The 25,596-nt window shown below is 43.5% G+C and overlaps 1 protein-coding gene across 2 annotated transcripts in view; it reads left to right on the forward strand.

Annotated features, from left to right (window-relative positions):
* The window catches only part of PHF21B (PHD finger protein 21B), a 156,278-nt gene extending 146,965 nt beyond the window's left edge, over positions 1–9,313 (forward strand). For both annotated transcript variants that reach the window (XM_041484496.1, XM_041484497.1), the window contains 5 exons: positions 3,409–3,431; positions 4,745–4,903; positions 5,582–5,657; positions 6,762–6,865; positions 9,089–9,313. In XM_041484496.1, the coding sequence (XP_041340430.1) occupies positions 3,409–3,431; positions 4,745–4,903; positions 5,582–5,657; positions 6,762–6,865; positions 9,089–9,313 (587 nt within the window). The remainder of the gene's footprint in view (positions 1–3,408; positions 3,432–4,744; positions 4,904–5,581; positions 5,658–6,761; positions 6,866–9,088) is intronic.
* Positions 9,314–25,596: the final 16,283 nt, after the last annotated feature.

Raw genomic sequence — 25,596 nt, forward strand, 5'->3', positions numbered from 1 at the left:
TACTATTTAGGCTTTTCATGTGCGTCTTTCCATGCGCTTTAAGAAACTGCTCTCCATCCTCAAGCACCAGAAATTTCCCACAACTTCTGCTTCAATAACAAGGGTTGAAAGACAGTTTTTCTGATTCCAAGAGGTAGAGTCATAAATCTAGACCTGATTACCTTCCAGATGCCTTCCAGTCTTGTGCTTATAAGAACTTCATATTGGAACTTAATAGTAAATGCCTTGAGAATTAACATCTCAGAGGAGCCATTTGGGGATGCTGATGATTAGCTCATGGGAAGAAGCACATTTCAGGAAAAAATGTGCAACACAGAGAAGACAAAGAGTTGGGAAATATGAGGTGAAACACAGAGAATGTTGAGTATAGTTTAATTCTTCAGACAAGACCCATGTACTACTTTAAGAAAGAAAGTGAGAAATTTGAGTTTCAGAAGAGGAGACAAAGCCAGTAAAGAAATTTGATTCTGTCCTTGCCCTTGTTTTGCCTTTAGAGCTTTTTCTCTACTGAGATTATTAGAAGTAAAGGGAAGAGAGACATTTTTCTAAGTTAAATATTATTTCGGTATTAGGAGCATTTGCAGGGGTAATTATAATTGAGACATGAAATTTTGACAGTTTTTCAGTGTTCGCTTGATCTCACTGTTAAGTGTCATGTTCAGTGCTTGAGATTCACCTTTCTGCCTCTGCCTTGACTTCCTGCACCACAGGAGCACCAACTGAAAGGCAGCAGTGCTTCCCTCTGCCTTCAAAATTCCACATGCCAGATACAGACACTTGGCTTGCTTACCATATGCATTACTTTACTTACCTCTAATGCATTTGGTCTCAGAGGAGAGGAGAGGTTATTACAGTAAGCAACTATGATGACATGCCTCTTAGCAGGAAGCCAGGTTCATGTGAGCCCCATTGGAAAGAATATTATTCCTGGCTTAGTTTTATATTCAAAATTAAAATCGTAATAGATTGTTTGTCTTATCATAGCACTTGTTTTCCCATGTGAACACATGTGAGAAATCAGGACAGAATGGTATTGTTAGCAGGTTGTGCCTCCAGCCCCTTGGTGGGTTTAAGTTAGGTTTTGATATCTCAGACCTCCCTTTCATTACATGTTTCTTATTTTATTTGCAAGGAAGTAGGCAAGTGACAGACATCTGCTGTTGCAGCTGTCTTGGAGCTTCCTGGAAATCAGCAACCTCTCTTCTTTATCATTAATTCCTCTTTGAGTCCTGTATCTTTGGTTTTTCCAGAATCCAGGATACCTGCTGGAGTTCCACATATTCTGAGAATGTTGAGATGGACTTCTTTATAGCAGAACTCCCCAAGGATATTTTTGGCACCAGCACTGTTTTGCTGGATGCTGTGCAAGCACTGAGCAGAAGGCAGGGGCTGTCCCACACTGCTTGGCTCTGCTGTGATGCAGTTCTCCAGCTTCAGTGCAGAGATGGCTGCCCTTCTCTTATAAAGTGCTCCTTTAAAAGTATTGTCTTCAGTTTAATTTTTCAGCAGCTAGAAGAGGGAAGTGGATGTGTTTTAAGAAGTTTAAAACTTAGTAGCAAAAGTGAAAAGACAAACAAACAAACTAGAAAAAAATCCCCATGATGTCCAGGAAGCAACTGTCATTTCTGGATATGCAGAAGAGGACAATTCTTGTAAATTTTGATCAAAATGTTAATTGATCAGGATTGATTTAAATGAAAATGTCTTTTCTGAAATGAGGTCACATCCCCTGACATGTATCATTTGTACAAAAGATTCATCAATTATCAAGCCTCTGTTTATCTGAATAACATTTATATCCCCTGAGTAATCATGGTGTCATACAGTGGTGGACCTTTGTGTGTGTATTTTTGGATGTGAAGTAACATCTACACATTTTATAAGGCTGTGATTATTTACAGACCTCATTGCCAAAGTATACTAGAATTCTTGGGAAAAGTAGAGAAATTTATGGAAGAAAAAAATCTATCAAAGGCTGTTAAATATAAAAATGAAGATGCAAGCTCAGTGTTAGGGAAGCCCATAAACTGCCAGCATGGGAAGGATGCTTCTGCATTTTCTCAGTGTTTGTCCTGTTCTGGCACTCTGCAGGAGCGGCATATAGAATATAGAATATAGAAACACCTTCACCAAGTTAGGTGAAGGTGTTTCTATAATCTCAGTTCCTCTTCTACATGTGTGTGAGGCCTGCCCACGTGTACATCTTCACGTGTATGCACACATCAGTGTGTAAAACCAGTGTGCAGCGGAGGGAGGGGCTTCCAGGTGGGTCTGATAGGAGGGATCACAGTAGGACAGCTATATTCCCACTCTGATCAGAGAGGGAGCTGAAGGAGAACAGGACAGAAATATCACTTTGGTTGTCTCCACTTTAATCCAAAGAAATCCCTGTCCATTAAGCGTTTTTCACTGGGACAGTGTGCTCCAGCCTCTTGCAAGATCCCCAGTGAATAGCTGGATCTGTGCCAGGGGCATATTAGGCTGGACATCAGGAAAAGGTTCTTCCCCCAGAGGGTGGTGGGACACTGAACAGGTTCCCCAGGGTCTGGTCACAGCCCCAAGGCTGCCAGAGCTCCAGGAGACTTTGGACAACGCTCTCAGGCAGAGGATGGGATTGTTGGGGTGTCTGTGCAGGGCCAGAGGTTGGACTCAATGATCCTGATGGTACCTTCCAGCTTAGGATATTCTGTGATTGTATGAAATCAGCAGCAGAAATTGCAGCACACTGTGCAGTTTCCATAAAGCTCTTAACTTTTTCTGGCTTTTTTTTTTGGACCAAATTGTGTTGAATTCCACAATTTTATTTTTTTTTTTTTTCATGGAAGGCCTGGCCTGCTTTCCAGTGAGCTCTATTGGTTCTTGTTCATATCAGGTTGTGAATACAATCGGTACAGACTCAGTTCATCCCAAGGTGTTCTGGGTGGGAGCAGTCTGATGAGAGGGATGTGGTGATACCCTCAGGCTCACTCCTACAGGAGCTGGCCATTTTGTCCAGGAATTAGCTCAACATTTAAATCTGTGTTTAACAATTAGTTGGAGGCACCCATTTCATATTCCACATTAAGTGCATTGCTGGTTCAGGGCCAGCCTTTTCAACACCCAGCATGCTGTGGTCCTTCAGGAAGACCTTCTGACCACTGGCAAATGAAAATTTCTGATAATTTCAAATACTATGACCTTTTAGCATCAGACCTTTGGACATGGGATACCTGCAATGTACATTTTTAAATCTCAAATGCTAATTCCACTGCTTGCTGTTACATTCTTTACTGCCTGCATTAATTTTGACCATGTCCTGATCTCCCATGCCACATCTTGATTAAAATTACTCCCCCAGCTCAGAAGTAGCAACCGCTGCAGCAATGTATTTTCCACTGATCTGTTTTCTGCCCTTCTTTTACATGCTAGCAAATGAGGATTCGTTCTGGAAGGTATGTGTGGCAAAGTTTGTGTAATAGCAGGTATCTCTCTCATCACTGTGTATCCAGTGCTTGCTTCTGATTATTGTAGTGTCTCTCAAGGTACCTAATTGCAGTGTTCACTTCTCCCACTTAACTAAAGCTTTGAGTGCCTAAGCTAGGATTTTAAGGAGATGAACTCTTGGGCTTTCACATGCAAGGCTTGAGTTTAGTCCCTTTGTTGACTCCACTGATTGAGAAATTGATAGTCCAGATTTATGAGTTTAATGAAAATTTTATAAGAAAAATGAGTAACCATTCTAGTTCATAAAGATTAAATCTCCTTACATTGGGGTTAAAATTAAGATTCTTTGAGCAGGTAGTTTATAAAGAGTAATATTTTGGAGAGTGATTTTTTTGGCAGGACTGCTTTAGAATTCAAGATATAACCCTGACTAAAACTGCCATGAAACTTTTTAATTACTATTCAAAAAAATGAAAACATGCTTTTGGAATTAAAACCCATAAAATTACTATTCTACTTCCTAGAAAAGCAGTAGGAAATTTTTTATTTTTTGTAATGATTCACAAGGCATGAGAGCTTCAGAATCACTGTCTCCTTTATTAAAAAGAGTAATTAATGTTGCCACCGGATTAACATAGCAAAGTACTACATGACATTGTAACTTTGTTGATGAGTCTGAGTTCATGTTGTGTGTTGCTTTGGACAAAGCACTAATCAGTCTTGTTGGAGAAAGATTGTCAAAGCAAGTCTGAGCAGAGAACAATTAGTGCCAGGGAGAAAGAGGCCAGAGGAGTTCACAAAAGAGGGTTTATAGCCCAAGGCTGTGCTCCAGCCTCCCCTTTCCCCAGCTGCCTTTGAGGCAGTGGGAATGAAACATGGAACTGTGCTTCTTCCCCAGAACCCTTTTCTTGTTTTCTTCCTTCTGCTCTGGGTGTGACAGACAAGTGATCCCCACACTAACTCTCATCCAGGACAGAGCCATGCATGGGGATACATGTGTTGTAGTAACACACTGGCAAAGAAAAAAAGTGAAATAATTCCTATATCACAATCTGGCTACATTAGTCGACTCTCTCCTGTGTTTGATTAGTTGGGTTTTATGTTTCTGTTTCAATTTATGTAACTTGCTTCTGGGTCATTTGTTGTTTGTATTTCTTGCTATCATATATCTATTATTTCTGTCTTCTGTGTCTGTCAGGGTCCTTTTGACAATTAGATTTCGTGTTTGAAGGAGCCTGTCTGCTGCAGTAGAGGCTTTGAATGCTGTGTAGAGAGAAGTTCTCAATGGATTGACTTTACCCAGGGCACCCTTCTCTTGCAGAACGAGATCCATCACGATGAACACTGCACTGCTTGCAAGCGTGGAGCTAACTTGCAGCCCTGTGGCACATGTCCCAGAGCATATCACCTCAACTGCTTGGACCCACCCCTCAAAACTGCCCCCAAAGGGCTCTGGGTCTGCCCAAAGTGCCAACAGAAGGTAAGCTACATGGAGCATGGTGTACCAAGAAGGGAAAATGGGAGACACCTTGGATTTGTGTACCCCTAAACAAATCTAACCTATGGTCGTAGCTCAGTGGACTACATTAGATAAAGAAGTACTGAGAGGCTTTTAGTGCAGTTTGCAGTATTTATTTTTGGTATTTTTCAGCATCCTAGAGTTAGAACACACAGGGAGTGCTGTAGCTTGCCTGTAATTGCTAAGAATTGTCCCCTTAAGATGTCTCTTCAGCTCCTTTGTTTACAGTAACACCACCAGCATGTAGCCAGACAAAAGAATGTAAATCTTAGAGATGAGGGAGGCAGTGTCAGAAGAAGACACTGTTCACCAGTGGATCTGAAAGGTGTGAGGAGAAAACTTCCTTTTCTTTAAATCACATTTGTTACACACAACTGTTCATCACAGTTATGTGAGATATGCTAAACTGTCTCGTTGCTGTGAATAATGCTGATTGCACAAGTAAGAAAAAAAATTATTAAAACACTCAAGTGTAGATTCTGTGCCACAGAGTTCCTTGTGCTTAGCCTTGAGATCACTTTTATGTTCTGAGACAAGGACCCAAGTTCTGGTCCTGCCAAACTGTAAGGCTGGAGCAAACATTAATGCGTGGGTTTTTTTTTTTTGAATCCTAACCATTTATTGTTTCCTGGCTTATAGGTTTTAAAGAAAGATGACAGTGTGCCATGGACTGGAACTCTGGCTATTGTTCACTCCTATGTTACCCATAAAACAGGTAGGGATTAACTCAGCCACTGACAAGGGGTTCCCTGCTCATGATAGCAATGCTATTTGAGTCCCTAGCTGAAATATCAAAGTAGTGTTACAATGCTGCCAGGTTTGATGGTGTAGGTCATAGGGCCATAAGTGACTGGGGAGGGCAGACTTTTTCTGTCCCCTTCCCCTTGGTCTGCTCCTTTGCCATCTTCTCTCCATAAGGAAGCTGAGAGTGATCTCTCAGGAACTTCACTCTCCTGGAGGAAGCTGTCATCAAAGCGGTGCCTTCCCTGGAACAGTGCTGAAAACAGGATTTTGAGGCAGAATCATTGTGAGGCAGAGTCAGGCTGAGCAGAGCCACGTAGTTGGGTGTGTACACAATGCCACACTGACTAATCCCTGACACCACAGCAGCACCAGCTTCTCATGGTTTCACTGTTACGTGGTATGGCAGCCACTTGAGTCATATGCTGTGTGACAGTACTGCATTGAGCATTATTCTTTTTTAATTCCCTGTTGCACTATTACAATAGGCTGTTTGGGGCATTAGATCATATTTGTCAGGACCTTTATGGAGGTCTGCCAAAGTTATAATTGTGCTTTTCTAGGGTCACTAACTTGCCATTCCAAGGGGCTGGCCTCTTCCTAAATGCTACTTTCTTGGAGACCTCCAGGATCATATGAAGCCTAATTTTAATTCACCTTAAAGGTGCACTGTATCTTTTGGGTTGTCCTCCTGTGTGCTAACCATTGACACATGCATAGAATCCCAGAACCATTTAGGTTGGAAAAGACCTCCAAGTTCATTGAGTCCAACCTGTAAGTGATCCCACCTTGTCAACCAGCCCAGAACACTGAGTGCCATGTACAGTTGTTCCATGGACACCTCCAGGGATGAGGACTCCACCACCTCCCTAGGCAGCCCCTTCCAATGCCCAATCACTTTTTTAGTGAAGAAATGCCTGCAAGCAGAAACTCCAGATTTCTTTGGCTGTACCTGCTGACAAAAGGGTAATGAGACCCTAAACTCACCATGCAAAATACCTGCTTCTGCTTTCTGTCCTCAAATGCACAGCACATCCTTGTTCTTAACCTCCGCATCCTTAATCTTATTGTTCCACAGTCAAAGAAGAAGAGAAGCGAAAGTTATTAAAGAGGAGCAGTGAGCTGAAGAGTGAGCATAGACAGTTAGAAGAAAAAGATCGACTTCTCAACAGTGCAGTGAAGGTAGGACACCTGATGGGGACACACAGTCTCCTGAAGAGATGTTTATAAAGAATTTAAGCCCAAAAAAATTGTATTTTGTGGCTAGAAAATTATTCAAGCTCCCAAGCAATAGATTTTCAAGTGTGAATGTGTTTCTCTCTGAGGAAGTACATGCGCATTTTCTTTATGCACGAAAGTAAGCCACTCTGGCAGGCAGAGGAGGAGAAATCACTTGAATTTCTGTGGCAAAACACACACAAAACTCCACAAATAGCCATGGTTGTCTTCCTTGTAGTTGCATGCATAGCTCTGAGGTACCCAATGACTTCAAGGTACTTCCATCCTCTAGGTGAAAAGTTTAGTCACAAGTGTGTCCTCTGGTGGTAGCTGCCTCTCCATTAGCTCAAACCTCTTGTTATTAAGTAGAAATAACCATCTTTACTGAATGTTGTAGCATCTCTCCATGACTGCACATGGACTATTTTGTCTCTCCAAACTCATTTCAAAGCTAAATGTTGTCTGGAGGTGTCTTCCACACATATTGTGCAATGAGGAGCAGTCTCTGGCTGAATGGGCTGAATTCAAAGCCTAATTCCTACCCTTTATGGCTGAAGGAGCTATCTGGGGCTACCTCTGTCCTGAGAAGCAGCTGTTAGTTTGCATGGCAGCCTCAATAAATATTTGTCACTTCCTTACCCTGGAAAAATCCAAGTGGCCGCTGCAGGAGTAACTGGTCACTGCTTGTTTTACCATTGCAGTTATCCAGAGAAGACATATTAAAATATTTATCAGGTAAAACACAGTGGAAGGAAAAGCAATAACTTATTGAAAGACATCACTGTATATTCCCTGTGCATGTGTATAGCACTAATGGAACCACATGTGTGTGTAATAGGTAGGAGAGTGCAGTGGGCTGAGGAATTTGGAAAAAGAAAAGCTGTCAACTATCAGGTGTGTGTCATGGCTGTCAAAATCAGTAAGATTCCTACCTAAGCAGAATCAGGGTCTTCCAGTGGACAACACTGTCTTATTTAAATGGTAATATCAGTCAATGATTATATTTATTGGAAATGTATCCACTTGAAAGAAGAAAATAAATTAAAGGTGTCCCACACAGAGCAATTTCATTCTGACATTTTAACAGAGATTTATATGAAAAAGAGCACTCTCATACATCCCACAGCTGCAATGGTAAAAACAGAAACTAATTTATCTTTCATCTGAAATTTCATCTCTCTAAACCAACGTCTGAGCAGCTCCACACAGTTGCTTTCCAGACAAGTTGATCTTCAAGTGACCATTTCCCAATTCCCCAGGACTGGAGAATCCCACCCCTGGGCAGTCTGGACCATAGCCAGAGAGAAGCAATCTGCAGACAAGTAATCAGTCTGGTCAGAATCCTGGGTGCACTGGGAGAAAGAAAACAGGTTTCAGGTATTAGAGGCCCCTTTCATCTTGCAGGCAGACTCAGGGTGTGCGTCTGTCCCTCACTGAAGAATGAGGTGCTGGATGCAGCAGTCCATGGTTGCGGAGGGAAAGGAGAATTACTGATTCTTCCTACCTCTTCTTCTTGGAGAAATGGAGGATTTGGGATGCCTTTGTTTCGCTTCTGCTCTCGTGCCCATTTGCATGGAGGTTTTTATTTCAAGAGATCACAGGGAGAGATTTGGCCACCCTGAGGGATGAAAGCTTTCTTGTGAGTGCTCTGTTATAACAGTTGTGTCTTGGAGCAAAGTTTTCTGCTGGAAAAATATTGACATCATGTTCAGTGAGATTAATGTGTCTTCACAGTGCCTATTCCCTGAAATGTGTGGCACATATGAAATGCATCCTGGTGAGGTTCACCCACAAAACATTTATCAGGGTCCTTTGGTAAGAGTGAGAGACCTGAGTGGTGCCTTCTGTGTTTTCAGTAACACAGCTCTTGCACTCCTGTGCCAGGCATCTCTGTGGAGTGCAGAAGGTGTTCCTGCCAGGCTGTCTACAGGATGGAGTTGGAAACATCCTCCAGATGCATTTTGCCTGGGAAGAATATTGTTCCCTCTGACAGCTGCTGCAAATGTGTGCAGCACTGCTGGTTGCTCCATTTGTTAAGCTGTGGTTTTGCTTTCCCCAAAGGAGAACATACTTCATTTGAGCAGAATGTGCACCCAAGGCACCAAAGGATGTTTGCAGAGATGTTTGACACCACTTTGAATGTATTCTCAGTCTTTCCTTCTCTCTCCCCTTCTCTTTATTTGACAGAAATGCTTAGAGCTAAAAACCAGCCTGATGGCCCAGCAGAAAGGGACTCAGTCATCCCTGGAACGTCTCAAAACCCTCATTAGACTGATACAAAATGAGCAGATGATTCAGGTTACCATGACTACCACCACCACCACCTCCCTGCTATCCATCCCCTGGATCAAACCCTCGGCTGCCTCTGCTGCCATGCACAAAGCTCTGCAGCCATCACAGGGTAACAACTGACAGCTCTGAGGAACGGGCCACGAGAAACTTTATGCACATGAGCAGAGCAGAGATGAAACTGGAACAAAGGACAGAAGGAGCAATCTCAGTTTTGATACACTTAGAGACTTGCAGACCAGGCAGCCCAGTTTGTAGGTCACTGTGGCAGCACACTCCCACAGAGCGGGTTGTGCTGCACTTTTGTATTTGCCAAGACCTTCAGTGCTTATGACATTTTGTTTTGTTATGTTGGCCTTAATGTATTTATGACTGAGGATGAACTGGAAAAGCATGGCTGATAGAGGAAGCAGGATAGCCTTTTGTGGTGGCAGAGAGGCTTTCTGTTCCACGGGGAGAGGAGTTAGTGAGGCATTAGAGAAGTAGTTGGGCTGAAAGCTACGTGTGGGGGGGAATCGGTGAGATGACCAGAAACTGAGCTACTTAGCACTTGACATGGATGTCAGAGGAGCAAGTTTGGCCCCATTGATTCAGGTGACCTGGCTATGGGGTCTTTGTGACCTGAACAGCATCACAGACACTCACAGAGCCTTGGAAACAAAAGATCTTTTTTTTCCATATTATTAGACTTGAGAATTGCAGATATTTAAATAAAGAAACTGTATGAAGTTAGCATTTCTAGTAAAATATTGAAGTATTTTCATGCTGATGCATCTGTATATGCGTTCCAAAATATTTAAAAAATACGACTGTAAAACTCCTTTTGCAGGTCCTTTTTACTTATTTTGCTATCAGTGTATTTTTCTCATGGAGTTTTTGTGCAAGGTTTAGCATCAACCATAACAGTGGATATCTTTGACAGTTTGGGTTTCATTTTTTAAAGTGATTATTTTGTGGTTTTCTGTCTTTTTGTTCATTTTGGATTCTTTTTTAAACAAAAAAGCAAATAAATATTCTGGGGTTTGTTTCTTGCCAGTACAGATAATATGCCAAAAAAAAAAAAAACCTTTTTGTACTGCATTTTTAAAGATATGCAAAATGATTTTGATTTTTTTTTTGTTGTTTTGGGTTTTTTTGGAGCTTTTGGGGGTTTTTTTGTTTTGTCATTTGTTGTGGGTTTTTTTTGGTTGCTTTGTTTTCTTTGGTTGGTTGGTTGGTGGGTTGGTTGGGGTTTTTTGTAGAAATATCTGCTGAAATGGTACAGGGAAAAAAAAAAAAACTGCCTCAAGGGGTTGTTTCTCAAACTGGAGACTCAAACACAAGACTTCTGGGGGAGGGACAGGGCATGGAAAATTAAAAATGTTTGGGAGGATTTTGTTTTTGGAAACTTGATTCCTCTTTAACATTTTGCTGGGTTTAGCATATTTGGGAAGTGTTAAGCATTAGCCTGAGAAAATCCCAGTGCACCTGACTGTTTTCTAGCTGTCTTCCTGGTTCTGCAAGGTGCTGCCTGGCCCCAGAGCCCCGTGTCCTGCGGCTGCCTGGGAAGGTGCTGATGGACACCCCGCTTTTCTCAGCTCACACTCCCTGTGCCATTGTCCCTGTCCCTGTGAGTTCTCCACCAATTAGCACAACAGGTACTTATGGAAAGCCACCAGAGCAGGACACAAGGCTAGTCTCTCACATCAGCATATCACACGGTGCCGAATAGCCTTTTTTGTTTTTAATTTTAAAAAATGAACACATGAGGGACTGGCTTTTTCTGTTGCCCAGAAAGCACATGGTCCCTTCAACCATTTTCACAACTCCGGGAGAAACTGTGCAGTACTATACAAATCTATTTTAATACACAACTCTCGATTGAACAAGATTTTTATATTCTTTTATTGATGAATAGAGTGAACTAAGTAAAACACAGTTGTTATACATTGGTTAATGTATGCAATTATGCATTCTGAGTGGCTTGCAATGTAGATGTTTTCAGGTTTCATAATTTTTTTTCCTTCTCAGACAAATAAAAAAAATAAAGGAAAAATGTAGAAGGTTGAATATGTGAAGAATTTCTGCAAAACTGTCTTCAACTGTTAAAAGTAGTTATTTTGAAAAGGGGGCTGTCCAGTGGATAGTGTGCATAGAAAAAAAGAAGTGTTTGTCTTAAATATGCCAATGTAGTTTTACTTCTTTATGATGCATTAAACTTGACTGACAATTTCCTGGCATTGTTGTGGTGGTCTCTGCTGCCCAGGGTCCCAGCATGGCCTGCACCCCAGGGTCCCAGGGCCTGTTAGGGACCCCCTCCCTGGCCAGACTCTCCTGGGGTGGGGAGGAGGAAAGAAATTTCTCCACCACTGTGCTCCATTTTCAAGCCCTGCAAGAACGAGTACAATACTTTCTGCTTGCTTTCTATCAGGAAGTGGCCTCTTCCTTGAGGCCACTGTGTCTCCCAGGCAGAGGCACCCTGTCTAATCCCTCGCTTAGCTTCCCACCTCTTGGAATAATTGCCAATCCACCAGACCCCTGGGCTTTCCTTTCATACCTGCACTCTCAGGTGCTCTTCAAATGTGTGGTGACCCTATTTTGTAAAGTAATTATAAATCACTTTATAACTGTAGTAAAGAAACAGGGAGAGAGGGCCCTAACAGGGGTTGGCTGGTTTCTTCTGCCATGGATGGAACTTCTTCCCAATAAAATTAATCAAATTAAAGCAGAAGACTGCAGCTGCATAAAGCCTGCCACAGTGGCCAGTGCTTATACAGAGCAGGAACAGGGTTGGGGTTTTCTTGTCAGGGGTAGGGAAAAGGGTATTTTTTTTTTTTTTTTGTCTGGGAATGTGTTGCCTTGTCTTCATCTCCTGGCAGTATTACCGTTTAATTTCGGGCTGCAATAGGCAAGGGAACTCAGCACTGTGCTCCTGCTTCCCCAGCAGCTCAGCTGCCCTCTCCTCCCTCCCAGCCCCTGCTGCAGGGAAGGCAGGCTGATTTTTCCTAACATTGCTTCCAGTATTAGAAGACACCTCTCCCCTGTGCCAGAGAACTCTGCAAATCACATGTTGTCGTCATCATCATCTGTCTGCCATCACCCTCACCTTTAAACTCGGTGCTGTGCTAACAGACAGGAGCCATTTACAGAGCTCTGCATGCTGCCTTGATAATTAATGCAGTTGAAAGAGAGTGCAGCCTTTAATCTTTGATAGTATTTTAAATTGAGGTTTTGGTGGAGATCTGCAGGAGTTACGGCAGCCTCCGTGTTCCTCGCTGGGGAATGGGCATTGTCTTTGAAAATAATCAGGAGCTGCAGGGTTCCCAGGCTCCCCTCCCAAGTGAAAGTTATTTTCACAGCTATGCCAGACTTCACAGCTTCAGGGCCCTTTATTTTACTGTGACAGGCTGTTTTCTGTGCACAGGACTTTTTCACATGCCATGAGTTATCTTGCAGAGGATCTGCTCTGCAAATAGCCATTTGAATGAAGCGTGTTTTCTCCAAGGCTGTCACTTTTCTATTTGCACCTCTTCAAATGTAATTTCACCTGTTCTTCCTCTTCACTGTCTCTTGTCCCTCAGAAATGAGAGGGAAAGGAACACTTCTCTCTGTTGGGAAGGAACACAGAGCAATGCCAGAATTGCATTTTTCTGTCAGGATCTCAGATGTCTCAAGGTTTCATACTCTCTAGCAAGAGAAGCCACTAGGACCTAAACACTCAGAAGTCAGGAAGCAAAGTCAAGACCACTCAAATTTTTGTTAGTATTTCATTTACAATCAGAGCAGCAATTTTTGCAAGATGTTGCAAGATGATTTCACAATAACATCAGCCCAGCAAGCAGCTCCTCTCATGGCAGACTTCTGTGTAAGGATGGCAACACAAACTTCAGCAGCCTGATCAGGAGTTTATTCCACATGCCAAGCTGTTTTCTAGTAGTTTGATGGCCTATTAGGATCACTTAAACTTTAAGAAGAATGCATTATAAACTGACACATGCTTTTTGTTCTGTGTTCTGCATGTCATCTGTAAATGGAAAGAAAGTCATTACGCTGAAATGAGTGGCAATAGGCACATCAGATAAAACTCTACTCACCTTAATCAGGTTTATCCAAGTGCAGCCGATTTTGCTTAGAAAATGAAAGCTGGCTTCTGTGAACAATCACTAGGACTGATGATGCAAACAGAAAATGCCACACTCCCCTGCTGTAAGCCACTTTAAAGTTCACCATAGTGAAGATCATTAAAGCAAGAGTTGGGATTTTTTCCCTCCCTTAAAAAAGCAAACAAAACCTAAATTGTCATGGCAGGAAAAAATAGTACAAAGCGTACACAAGCTTGCTATAAAATACATTCTAGCCAGGGAGAAGGAAAAACAAAAACAAAAAGATACCACTGCCCTTTGAAGTTCTTGTTTGCATTTGCACTGGCAAATTGCAGATGATTCTTTGCTGTTTAAATGCAGCAGAAATACTGCACTCCAGCCTTTGATGGAGCAATTAGCACAGAAATTTTAATTCACTTCTGCATTTCATCTTTGGGCTTTAAAGGCTGCAATAAATCCCCTTTCCCCTCAATATTCCTGCTAGAAGCACAGCTGACTGGCAGCCCAGTTGCTGAGGTAGAAACTTCGATCATCCCAGCGCTGGGGCTGTGTTGGTTCCACCTGGGAGCAGCCCCATGTCACTGCTGGTGTGGCCCTGTCCCCGCTGTGTTTGTGGTTACCCTGCCAAGCACGAGTGCTGCTGTGATGGCAGCCCAGTCAGAGGCTGCTGTGGCTCGCTCCTTGATCTCTGGAACTCTGCATGCATTGCTTACCTCCTTCTCATGGAGACAGAAGGGAAATCTAAGCAAAGCACAGGGTCCCAAGCTAGAACCATGGCCAAGGCCCTGAAAATCAGAGTGACACAACATTCATTCTTTTCCATTGGAGGAGGATTGAAATAATAATTTAATGAATGAGTCCAGTATCTCTTTAAATAATACATTCTCTTCCCCCTCTCATTTTTCAACTGGGGTGCTTTGCTGCAATGGCAGAAGGGAGAACAAGAGACACAGGCTCAGGAAGTGACTTTCTGTCCCTGCCACAGGTGAGTAAAAGCTCCAGGACTGGAGTGACAAGTGCCTGCAACAAGCCTTCCTCCCTCTGCAGCCAAGCATGGCAACCTCTAAGGTACCAAAGGAGTTGGGAGATCTTTACAACCTCTCCCCAACATGAGAGTCCTGCTGCCACTGTGCTGCATGCTGTTGAAAACCCAGGGTTGTGGTTTAAGCTGTAGCTGCTGAAAAAGAAAGGATGCATCCTTCACCCTGATGGGCTTTCACATCCCTTCACACGAGACCTTCCCAGCTGTCTTCATCTGCATCTTGAGCCCCTCCTGCTTTGCTTGGCCATGGAAATATTGTCTTAGCTAAAACTCCAAGGACAATTAAGAACGGGTGGCATTAGAAATAAATTCACAAAGCAGTGAATTGAGAAAAATGAAATTCTGGTGTAGATATTATGTTATGGTTTAAAGTGCCCTTGCATAACTAAAGAATTTTCTAGTGGTTTGAAACTGCCTCATAAAAATACATGTGCTGAGCCATTGACTATGTGCTTCATTCTTCTAACCTTCCTCCCTTACATCACAACTGAAGAAAATAAATACAAAAAATAAACCAGATCCCAAATCCCACCCACATAGATGGGTGTCACTTCATCTGGGGGCTCATGCATCTGACCTTGCTGAGCTCTGGGAGGCTTCAGGCTGATGGGATTGGCTGATCCCAAGGACTTTTCATGCAAAAAAATTTTCGTGGTTTTTTTTTTTTTTTTTTTTTAATATTATTATTATTTTTAATCCTCCCATTTGTCCCATGGTCTCCTGGCAGCTGGAGACTGTGCTGGTTACTTTTGCCCCAGTTGCCCTTCCACTCTCCCTCTGCTGAGGGGCTCCAGGAGCCTCCCCCAGCCAGTGCTGAGTGGAGGAGAGAGACACAACCAGTCAAGTGAAGGCTGTGCAAATTCATCTGGGTTGAGATTTGATTTAACATCAGCCATGGGGTGAAACAGGCTTGGCACAGAGTGGGTGTAAAGCTGCTGGTTGGCAACAGCTGAACGTGAGCCCAGGTGTGCCCAGGTGGGCAAGAAGCCAAGGACACCTGGCCTGGGTCAGGAATAACATGTCCAGTAGGAGCAGAGCAGTGAACATCCCCTGTGCTGGGCACTGCTGGGGCCACACCTTGAGTGCAGTGCCCAGATCTGAGCCCCTCATGACAAGACAGACACTGAAGGGCTGGAGCATGTCCAGAGAAAGAATCAGTGGAAGGGAAGTGTCTGGAATACAGGAGCAGCTGAGGGATCTGGAGGGGCTCAGCCTGGAGAAAAAAAAAAAAAAAAAAAAAAAAATAGGAGGCTCAGGGGGAACCTTCTTGCTCTCTACAATTCCCAGACAGGAGAGTGCAGCTAGGTGGGGATCAGGCTTTGCTCCCAGGAAACAAGTGACACCATCTCTGAAATTATTTAAAAGATTTGTAAATGTGGCACTTGAGGACACGGCGCTTTGGACTTGGCATGTCTACATTAGTCATTGGACTCAGCCTTAAAGGTCTTTTCCAATGTAAATGGTTCTGGAATTCTATCATCACTTCTGCTGTTGCCCTGGATGTTTGGGGCTGCCATGGTGCTGCCTCAGCCAGGGCTACCCAGTGTGCTGGGGCCAGGGGGTCACTCTCTCTGAAGCAATGTTGATCTGGGTGTGTCTGTCACTCGCTCCATTCAACTGGGCTCAGGCTGAGCCAGGGTGTGAGTCCTGGCCATGCCAGTGGCCTCTGGGTGACTGCCAGGTGTCTCCTTGTGCTGGAGTAATGACTAAAAATCACAGCCTAATGAAGAACTGAAAGACACATGTAAAGGACTCAAACACGAAATAATGATGAAACAAAAAAACAGATCAAAGCTTTTAATTTCACTCTGGGTACTTTACTCTCACTCTCAGAAATTCCTATCAAAGACAGGCAGATGTCTCTGCCTCCAGGGGCTCAACTCAGAGCTTCCTGATTTGAATTTACTCCACGAATTTGCCTTCAAAACCACAGACCAACGAGGTAATAGTAGCAGCAGGTTTTGCTGTGGCAAAGCCACACACTGAAATTTAATAGCAGTGCAGAGCTGAGTGCTTTCCAGTTAGGCACTGCACAATTGTAAATGCAAATAAATCCCTGCAAAAATGCCACCAGGCTTCTGCATACTGGTAAGATGAACACAAACATTTATGTCCATGGCAAAATACTAGCACAAACCTTCCATTTTGGGCTCTATATTAGTCAGGAGAGAGTTTACAAAGTTTATAAATAAATTGTGCTCCCAGACACACCAAGCCATGGGGTGGGCACAACTTTTGTGGAGCTCAGCCTGTGTGACTCTCCCTTCTTTGTCTGGTTTTCTTTAACAGCTCTCTGCTCATCAAATTGCTTTCAGTGAAAAGGTCACTTAATGAGTGACACACGTAATTAGTTAATTGGAAATAGCATGCAAGGGCCAGCTGGGTGTGGTCCACAGGGTGAACCATCAAAGCTGGAAGGAGCCAGGGATGCAGCCCAGGGTATTTGCTCCTGCATTTTGGAAGGTGAGGTTGCACAGGGCAGTGCTGGGTCACAGGGATAATTCCTCGGTTGCCAGCAGAGGTCAGATGAGTTGTTTTCTGCAGCAATGCTGACAGAGCCGCGCGGTGCCAGCCCAAAAGGGCGGGCGGGGAGACTTTGTTACTGAGCTCAGTGAACAGCCTAGAAAAAGAAACTGTACTCTAAATATTCTCGGAGAGAAGAAAGCAACATCCCACGTGTTATGGCCTAACAGTAATTCTAGTGATGCCACAGAAGTGCTTCTTCAAAGAAAACAGTGCAGAAAACAAATGCTAACCTGCAGCCTGGGGTGCTGCTCCTCTGCTTTGGCAGTGCTTCCAGGAGACGCCCGAGCCCTGCTGACCTGAGCCCACAGTGCACATGCAGCTGAGTCCCTTTGGACCATCCCGACCCGCTCACCAGCTGCTGGCACAGCTGGAGGGTACAAAGCACCCAGCTGTGCATTGGAGGAGATCACAAGAGCTTTACACTTCTCTTCGGTGTCTCAGGCACACGCTTGGACGTCTGCTGTGCTGCAGAGGGCCTGGACTTGCTTTTCTCTGCCCAGGCAGAAGGAAACCACAGCCACCAAATCATCCTGGCTGTCCAGGGCAAGGGTAGAGTACCCTTTGAGGTGTTTCAAAGGTGTGCAGGTGTCACTTGGGAGCATGAGTTAGTGGTGCCTTGACAGTGTTGGGGGAATGGTTGGAAGTCTTCTCCAAGATCAACAATTCTGTGATTCTATGCTAATTGGGGAGCTTCAGTTTCCTTACCTGAATCATCCTTTCCTGCACTTCACTGGTGTTGTCCTTCACAAGCCCTGCAGAGAGTTGTGAAAACATGGCAAACGTTTATTTTTCCATCAAAAGTTTCACCTCTCCCTCTCTGCACTACCCATCGCCTTCAGCACCACGGTACAGTGGGGTTTCCTGTAGGGAAATCTCTTGATTTCCAAGGCAGCCTCAAAAAACTTGTCTACCAAGATGGTGCTTGCACAGCCAAGTCTGCAATGACAGCCACGGGTGCATGCCATGGCTATGGAAAACAGAAAATACAGCTGTCATGCTGGGAGCAGAGTCCTATTGACTTTCAAGTGGTGATTTTATGGAGAAGTTGTGCTATTGTGACATGGAGAGAATGGGGTGTTTACCCAGGCTGGGTGTCAGGGCTTGTGAGAGAGCTTTACAAAGCCTTTCATCATTTTCATACTCTCATTTATAGTATTTTGTAAAAGCTCTTTTGGTGCATAAGGCAGTGGTATTATCTTACTGAATTTTATGTTATTTTATAATGGAGCAAGTTTGTTTGAGGACTTGGAGGGCTTCTGCCAGATGAAACCTCCAAATTTATCTCAAAGGGAAGAGTTTAGCTTTTGCAAAGTTTGCACAGAATCATCTAGATTTACTAGTATATTTTTCCTTTATGAGCCAGGTTCATGGCTTGATCAGGGCCAAGAATTTGGTTGGGAAAGGTTTTCCCTAATTATACTTCAAAATAACCTTTATTACTATTCACTGCAAAAAAATTTTAACAGGAACAACTCATGAATAATTAAATAAATATAAGCAGTTTAATTTTTTTGTTATTATGGTAACAGTGGAGGCAATGTACTTTTCATCTTTTTGTTAGAAGTTAGAAATTTATTATTGATCTCAATAGGTGACTCAGTTTTTAAAATGATGACTGGTAGCAAATTTTTAGTTAGAAAATTTTGCAACTGAAATTTGCTTATGACATTACTAAATTAGTGGGTTTGTGTTTGCTTTAATGGATCTAGAATGTTAGAACAAATAAATTCTTTGAGTTTTTCAGGTTGATCTGGTTGGTATGCTGCTTGCATTGTGCATAGAATTAATATGAATAAACTTTGTAACTTACATTCTAGGATATATTTAATAAACAGTAGTCCATACTTGAAACAGAGTTGTAATACCTTCTTAGTAATTGTAACAGAATTGGCTAAGAGACACTTATTAGTTTTGGTTTTAGCAAATGGAAACAATAATAACAAATATTGTACTACAAATTCTAGGAAGTATTTAGCAAACAGTTGTGCATATTTATAACCCTTGTGTGACACCTTTATTGTAACTATGATAGACTTGGTTAACTTATTTACATTGTACTAGTCAGTTTTACTCTTAGCACAGGTTATTAATTTATTAGAGTCTGCAGAGCATGAGAACCTTGGTGGAGCATCAGAAGGCAGGGTGGCTGAGGCTTGGCTGAGCTGTGTGGGGTAGGAAATTTGTGGATATTGGAACACTGCCCTTGTTGATATAGCCTTGGCTGGGGCTGTTCAGTTTTTTAGTTTGCCTCTTCACTTGCCCACACTGCTGGCTTCCCCCTGGGCTTGGTGAGAGGGTGACCCACTCTTAGCCCCAAGTGATGGCTGTGCCATGCTGCCAGCACCATTTTTTGGGCAGGTTTGTTTGCTGTTCTTCCCACAGCATAACACTCTCACATGCTTTTCCCCTCTGCTGTTTGCTTGCTTTTCCCATGCTCTGGGAAGCTCACAATTGATGCTTGGAGATGTACAATTCCCTCCCTTGCCCTGGCAATAATTGCAACACCACGTGCAGAAAGGTGATGCCATCTCAGAAGTGCATGGATGGGAAGCAGTGATGCTTATTTCCCTGGCTCTGGAGCACTGCAGAGGCTGGCAGAGCCAGAGCTGGGCCCTTGGTGAGCCCAGAATTCTGTGGCTCAGAGGGACACAGGCAGCCTTCTAGAAAAACTCCATGATTTCTGGAAGAATTGCAACAAAACTAGCCTTTTAAGAAAGCACTTGTAATTTTTGTCGAGTTGTCATGTTCTAGCAGAAATAATTTTTCAATCAGCTAATTTTTAGTTTTTTTTCATTTGCCAACGATTCTAGAGAGGAACAGGCAGAATAATAGGTCTGTGGTCCTATTGTGTACAATTTCCACAGCTTTCCTAGCAGTATGTGAAGACACCAGCTAGGCAGAAATATGAGAACTCATGTACCAAATCAAAAGACTTTTCCCTCAGAGTGACGATTCTGGGCGACAGTTCTCAGATGCTGACCAACCCACTGTGGAAAAGGGCATTTTTCCTGGCTCTATTTGAGTTCCTTTACTAGTCTGCAGCCCAACTCCCTGTACAAATCACCAGCCCTCAAGGCAGTCTGTTCTCAAGCAAGACTGAAAAGAGCATTTGTAGCACCTCAGTGCAATCCTCCATGGCTCTCAGATGATGCTGGAGGACACTGGAATCCTGTGCAACATTCCATACACTGAAATGGCTTTCCAGGGTGTGCACGGACAAAGACAAAAATGAAACTCTTCAGATTGTGCAGATGAGTGTTACTCCACCAGGAAAGGCACAACACCTTTCACACCCCAGCCATGTGTACTGAATATTGGATTCACACACATTTCACCTTTGACTTTGATGGGGTGTTCCTGCTCAAAACAGGGCATGTTTGCTTCTGACTTCTCTTTGTAATTGAAAACCTTTTAGAAATGAGCAGGGGATGTACAGGAACACTGCAGACCAGTAGAGGTTTGGCTGAACATGAGTTTCTCACATCAAAGATTCCAGGAGCTGGCAGTAACTATCCCTCAGCTTCTTCCCCCGTGATCCAACACCCCCATGGCCTCTAGAAAAGTGAGAGTGCTGGCAAACCTACATTTTCCACAGCTGGGAACACAAACTAGTCAGGAAACGAAAGGAGGGGTGTGTGATTGTGCCATCAATCCCATGAGAAGTTCAACTTGCTACCTCAGTATACATTGATCATGCAAATAAAATACCAGGAACTTTTCTGTTATTAGTCTCCTCATGGGTGGATGAATATATTAAAGTTTATAAGGCTCTGAGAGATGCATTCTGTGATGAATGCTGCTCAAGAATTGCAGCACACCCAGACAGATCATCTAAACACCTGTAAGTGATATTCTTTTATGGAAGTTTTTTAGTTAGAACTGCAAAGGGCTCCCTTGGTTAATGACATTTTTCAATCTTCTTATGATTCTTCATAGATTCAGGATAGAAAAGTATTCCCTTTCCCTTTTGGTGCTTGTTGCTAGGGATGTCCTGATAATCAGACTAATCTTGGGCCCAATTTTCAATTCCTAGCAGCTCAGGAAACTAAAATGCCTAGGCAATTTATTCTCTATATATTGTCTACTAGGTAACACTTGATTTCTCATTTATGACTGCATTTTGTTGTTTTCAACTGAAATCCAGCATGTGTGTTTTCAACAGATTATCTCCACAATCACTTTCTTTTTGCTATGGAAATGATCTGAAAATTGTACTTTGCTACGAGAGAAGAGTTCACAAGGCCACACTGTACAAAAGCTTGAATGGTGCAATTATCATTTGTAAAGAGAAACTGTTATCAAAGTAACTGCAGGGGACACCTCCAGGACTCCTCTTAGAGTCAGGAAATTTGAAACATAGATTTCTCTAACACGAATTTCACTCCAAAGCCGTCTGAATAATTCATGTGAGCTGATTTAATGCCATAGTTAAGTCTGGCACTGAGGACAGAGATCGGGGCGGAGGTTCTGCCACAGATGCAGGATTTTCCCAGTTCCTCTAGGGCTGGGGGCAGAGCTGGGGTCTCATCACTGGGGATTTGTACCCAGGTGCCTTTAGTTTGGCAGAGTCCATTCCCTGAGATCAGCAGCCTTGTAGGGAAAGGCTGGGGTAGAGGGGAGTCCCCTCCTGTCTGTGCCCAGGCTGCCTGCTGGGGGCAGGAGCCCCCCATCACTCTGTCCCAGCAGAGCTAATGCCATCGGCACCTGAGCTTCTGGTTTCCTTAAGCAGCACCAAGGGGCTGGGATAGCAGGTGCTATCTGTTCTTTAAAGAAACAGGTACCTTGACACGAGAGAGCACCATTTTGATCTTCATTCACTAAATGAGAGGAGCCATTAATTGCTAGGAAATGGTAGTTTACAAAGCAGTAAGGGGAAGACCTGGTGTTTGTCATGTGAGCAATACTGAAAGAGGGGGTCTGGCTTTAGCTATCATCTCAAGAGTCCACAGACAGGCAAATCAGCTGAGGGGACACTTGCAGCTTGTACTTTCCCTTGTAAAAGTAAAGGGGTGAAGTAAAAGTAAAGAAATTGTGTTCTGACAACTGAAGCTGGTAAATTCCTGTTGTCTCCCATCCTAGGATGAGTGGGAGAACTAAATCTGTGTGGGAGCCCCTCCCTGCCTCTGGGGATGTTTTGAGCTCAGCTGACTTCCATGAACTCAGGATTTCAACCCACAGGGATCTGGTTTGTTACGGTGCTGAAGCTGTCCAGGACTCCCATTCCCATTATGCAGCACAGCCTGCAGACCAAATGCCATTTGGTGTTGGCTGGATTTTTAAAAAAGGATGTGAGGAAATAGAAAACAACCCTTTTATAGGACTTACCAGTGTTTAATCCCAAGGAACTTTTCTAATGACAGATGCTCTTTTGTTGTTTTTTTTTTTTTTTTTTTACAGACAGTGAAACTAACACGTATTTATATTTTTTGACCAAAGTCAGAGGATGGCAAAATACTGTGGTTTTGTTAATTCCCAGAGGCCAAATTCCTCCCCTGTCAAAACAGGGTGCTGAGGTACAGAACAAAGATGCTGAGCATAAGTATGTTTGAGTTTCAATACAACTGGGAGGGCCAGGAGGTTCTCACACAGATGTAAAGCTGGTGAGTTGCAACACAAAACTATGGTAGTTGTATCCTTGGCAATCTCATTTTGCTGAAAAGTCCTGAATTCTTGTTAATTATTCTCTGTGTAATATGCCTGATTCTATATTTAAATGGGAGTCATAGGTGGTTATTATTACTTACAGATATACAAAAGCCAGATGTTGTCCTTATGACACTTGAGGCAGGAGAAAACATGCAGCTGTGCCATCAGAAGTTGGTCCTAACCCAGCTTGTTCTAAAGCCTCTATTTTTCAAATTTTAATCACTGTCTAATGCTATAGATGACACCTACTGGGCAAAGGAAGGCCTGGCACACCCAGCATTCCACAGCCTCCTGAATATTTGGTTATTTCCTGAGACAAGAACAAATCCTCTTCACTCTTTGTGACAAGATTTTGTTGCACTCCTCACACAGGCTGGCAATTTCCAGCTGCCAAGAGGAAGGACAGAAGCACGAGTCCCCAACTCACTAAAACTTGTGGGATAAAAAGTGGTTGTGTTTGATGATTTTTAATACCACATACTTCCATCCCAGCACACTCATTGGGTGGCTGGTCACAAGTGGTTTTCCCTGGGCTCAGTATTGAGGAATCAACAAAGATTTAACTCTTTATTGATTATCTGCATGAGGAGATTAAGTGCACACCCAGTCTGTTCAGAAAAGACATTGCATTGGGCTGGAATGTTGATCTGTGGGATCAAGACAGGGCAGGAAGGCTCTGCACAGAGATGGGCTGAGGCCAGTGGTCTGAGGTTCAACAAGACCAAGTGCTGGGTCCTGCCCTTGGATCAGACCAAGCCCCTGCAGTTGCAGGCTGGGGCAGAAGGGCTGGAAAACTGGGAAAAGGGTGGGCTGGTGACAGCAGCTGGAGGTGAGCCCAGGTGGACAAGAGGCCAGTGGCACCTGGGCTGCCCCAGCCATGGTGTGGCCACAGGGCCTGGGCAGTGACTGTCCCCCGTGCTGGCACTGGTGACACCACACCTTGAGTGCCAAGGGCAGTCCTGGCCCTCATGAGAAGAAAGACATGGAGTGGCTGGAGCCACTCCATGTCCAGGGGAGAGAATGGTGCTGGGGAAGGGTCTGCAGTTGAGGGAGCTTGGGGGGCTCTGTGGTGTTTGTGAGGGTCCCAGGACAAGGGAAGAGATGAATCTGACACCATGTTCTCAGAAGGCTGATTTATTATATTGTATTAAAAGAAATTATACACTAGAACTATTCTAAACTATACAGAAAGGATACATCAGAAGGCATGAAAAGAATGAATAATAAAAACTTGTGACTTCTCAGAGCCTCGACACAGCTGGCTTTGATTGGTCATTAAGTAAAAACAACTCACATGGAACCAATGAAAGAATCACCTACCACATTCCAAAGCAGCAGAACGGGAGAAGCAAATCAGACAATTATTATTTACATTGTTCTCTGAGGCTTCTCAGCTTCCCAGGAGAAGAAATCCAGGTGAAGGGATTTTTCAGAAAATATCATGGTGACAGGGCTGAGTCTGGAGAAAAGGAGGCTCAGAGGGGACCTTCTCACTCTCCACAGCTCCCTGACAGGAAGGTGCAGCTGGGGTGGAGGAGCAGGTCAGGCTCCTCTGCCATGTCTCAAGCAAAAAGACTAGGAGACATGGCCTCAAGCTGTGACAGTTAGAAAAGAATTTTTCACTGAAAGTGGTCAGACTCTTGAATAAGTTACCCAGGGAGATGGTGGAGTCACCATCTCTGAAACTGTTCCAGAGGACTCTGAATGTGGCACTTGGGACATGGTTTAGGGGTGATTATGGTGATGCTGGGTGATGGTGGGACTTGATCCTGAAAGTCTCTTCCAACCTTGATAATTCTGTGATTCATGAATACCACAGGAGTGAAGCAGGCACTACACTACCTAATGAACTTAAACTGCAAAATACAGAGGGTAGAAACAGCCAATTACTACTGCATTTTCAAAATATAGCAACATAGCCATCTCTTTGGTTTCTCAGTTAAAATGCTGAAAGGAACTCTGCAAAACACTTTGAAAAGCAAATTACTAGATATTAAAACACCCCCACAAACTGAGTGAAATTTAAGTTTCCACCACCCACTGTCAGCTCCTTTGCAGATGTGCCAACTACTTGTGTCTGCTCTATGAGGCTGAGTCATCTGATCCTTCCCAGCAAACCCCATCATCTCCAGCCACCTCCAGGCTTTACTGAAGGTAATTCCACTTCTCAGTTGTGGTTGAAGCTTTTCAACAAGTGGTTGAGACAAAACAATAATTCAGAGCAATTTATTACAGCTTGCATTTGGTTTTAAATTTGCTCCTTTGGTTACAGATCTGAAGCACAGCCCATGGGCCCCAAACCTAGTCCATTTTCTAGCTGGTCCAGGTTTGACAATTTTAATTCAGCGAGTTTTTGCAGTGGTTCTTCCAGGAAAGTCATCCATCCTACCCCCACATCAGGCATGACTGCAGGGACAGAACTCAGCAGCAGGTAGGGAAAATGTAAACCTCTACAGATTCTCTTGCTTTTTAGCCTTAAACTGTCATGGAAAAATACAATTATAGTTTTCTACTAAATGATTTTTGGCTTCAGAACTGGGTACCTGTGGACCTCAGAGTACTTTGCCAAGTCATCTTCTTTGCAAGGAGATTTCTTTGAGCTGTTTAAGTTTGCATGTGCATTGATAGATGTACTCCACTGGCAGAGCAATGCAGTGGCTCTCCAGCACGAGCACTTGTGCACACTCATCTCTCCTGCAGTCCTGAGCAAGCACAGATGTGTCCACAGGCATTATTCAGGGACCAGCTTGTGAAAACAGATCTTTGTTTTCCCTCTTGCTCCTGGTTGCCCATTTCTGCCACAGGACCTCAGTCCACTCCAGCTTCAAGAAGACCCTACAAATCCTTCTCTAGCAGCTGGGTGGACTGTGAAGTACAGATGGGCTGGCTGATTTATACCTTTCACCCCTGGGCTCATTACTGGCAAAATCATTACTAATCTAAAGTTAAAGAACTTGGACCTATTTTTGGAATTCAACTCTGTTACTTCTGTACAAGTTGTGCTGTCTTGCTGTAGCACTCTTGGACCAGAAGGAAGCAAGGTGGTTGAGACTGCAGAGAAAATAGGGATTTTTTTTTTCCCCTTCTTTTACAAGCCTGTATCAAACTTG

Source organism: Pyrgilauda ruficollis, unplaced genomic scaffold, assembly GCF_017590135.1.
Source record: "Pyrgilauda ruficollis isolate IOZ18807 unplaced genomic scaffold, ASM1759013v1 scaffold66, whole genome shotgun sequence".
Taxonomy (NCBI): domain Eukaryota; kingdom Metazoa; phylum Chordata; class Aves; order Passeriformes; family Passeridae; genus Pyrgilauda; species Pyrgilauda ruficollis.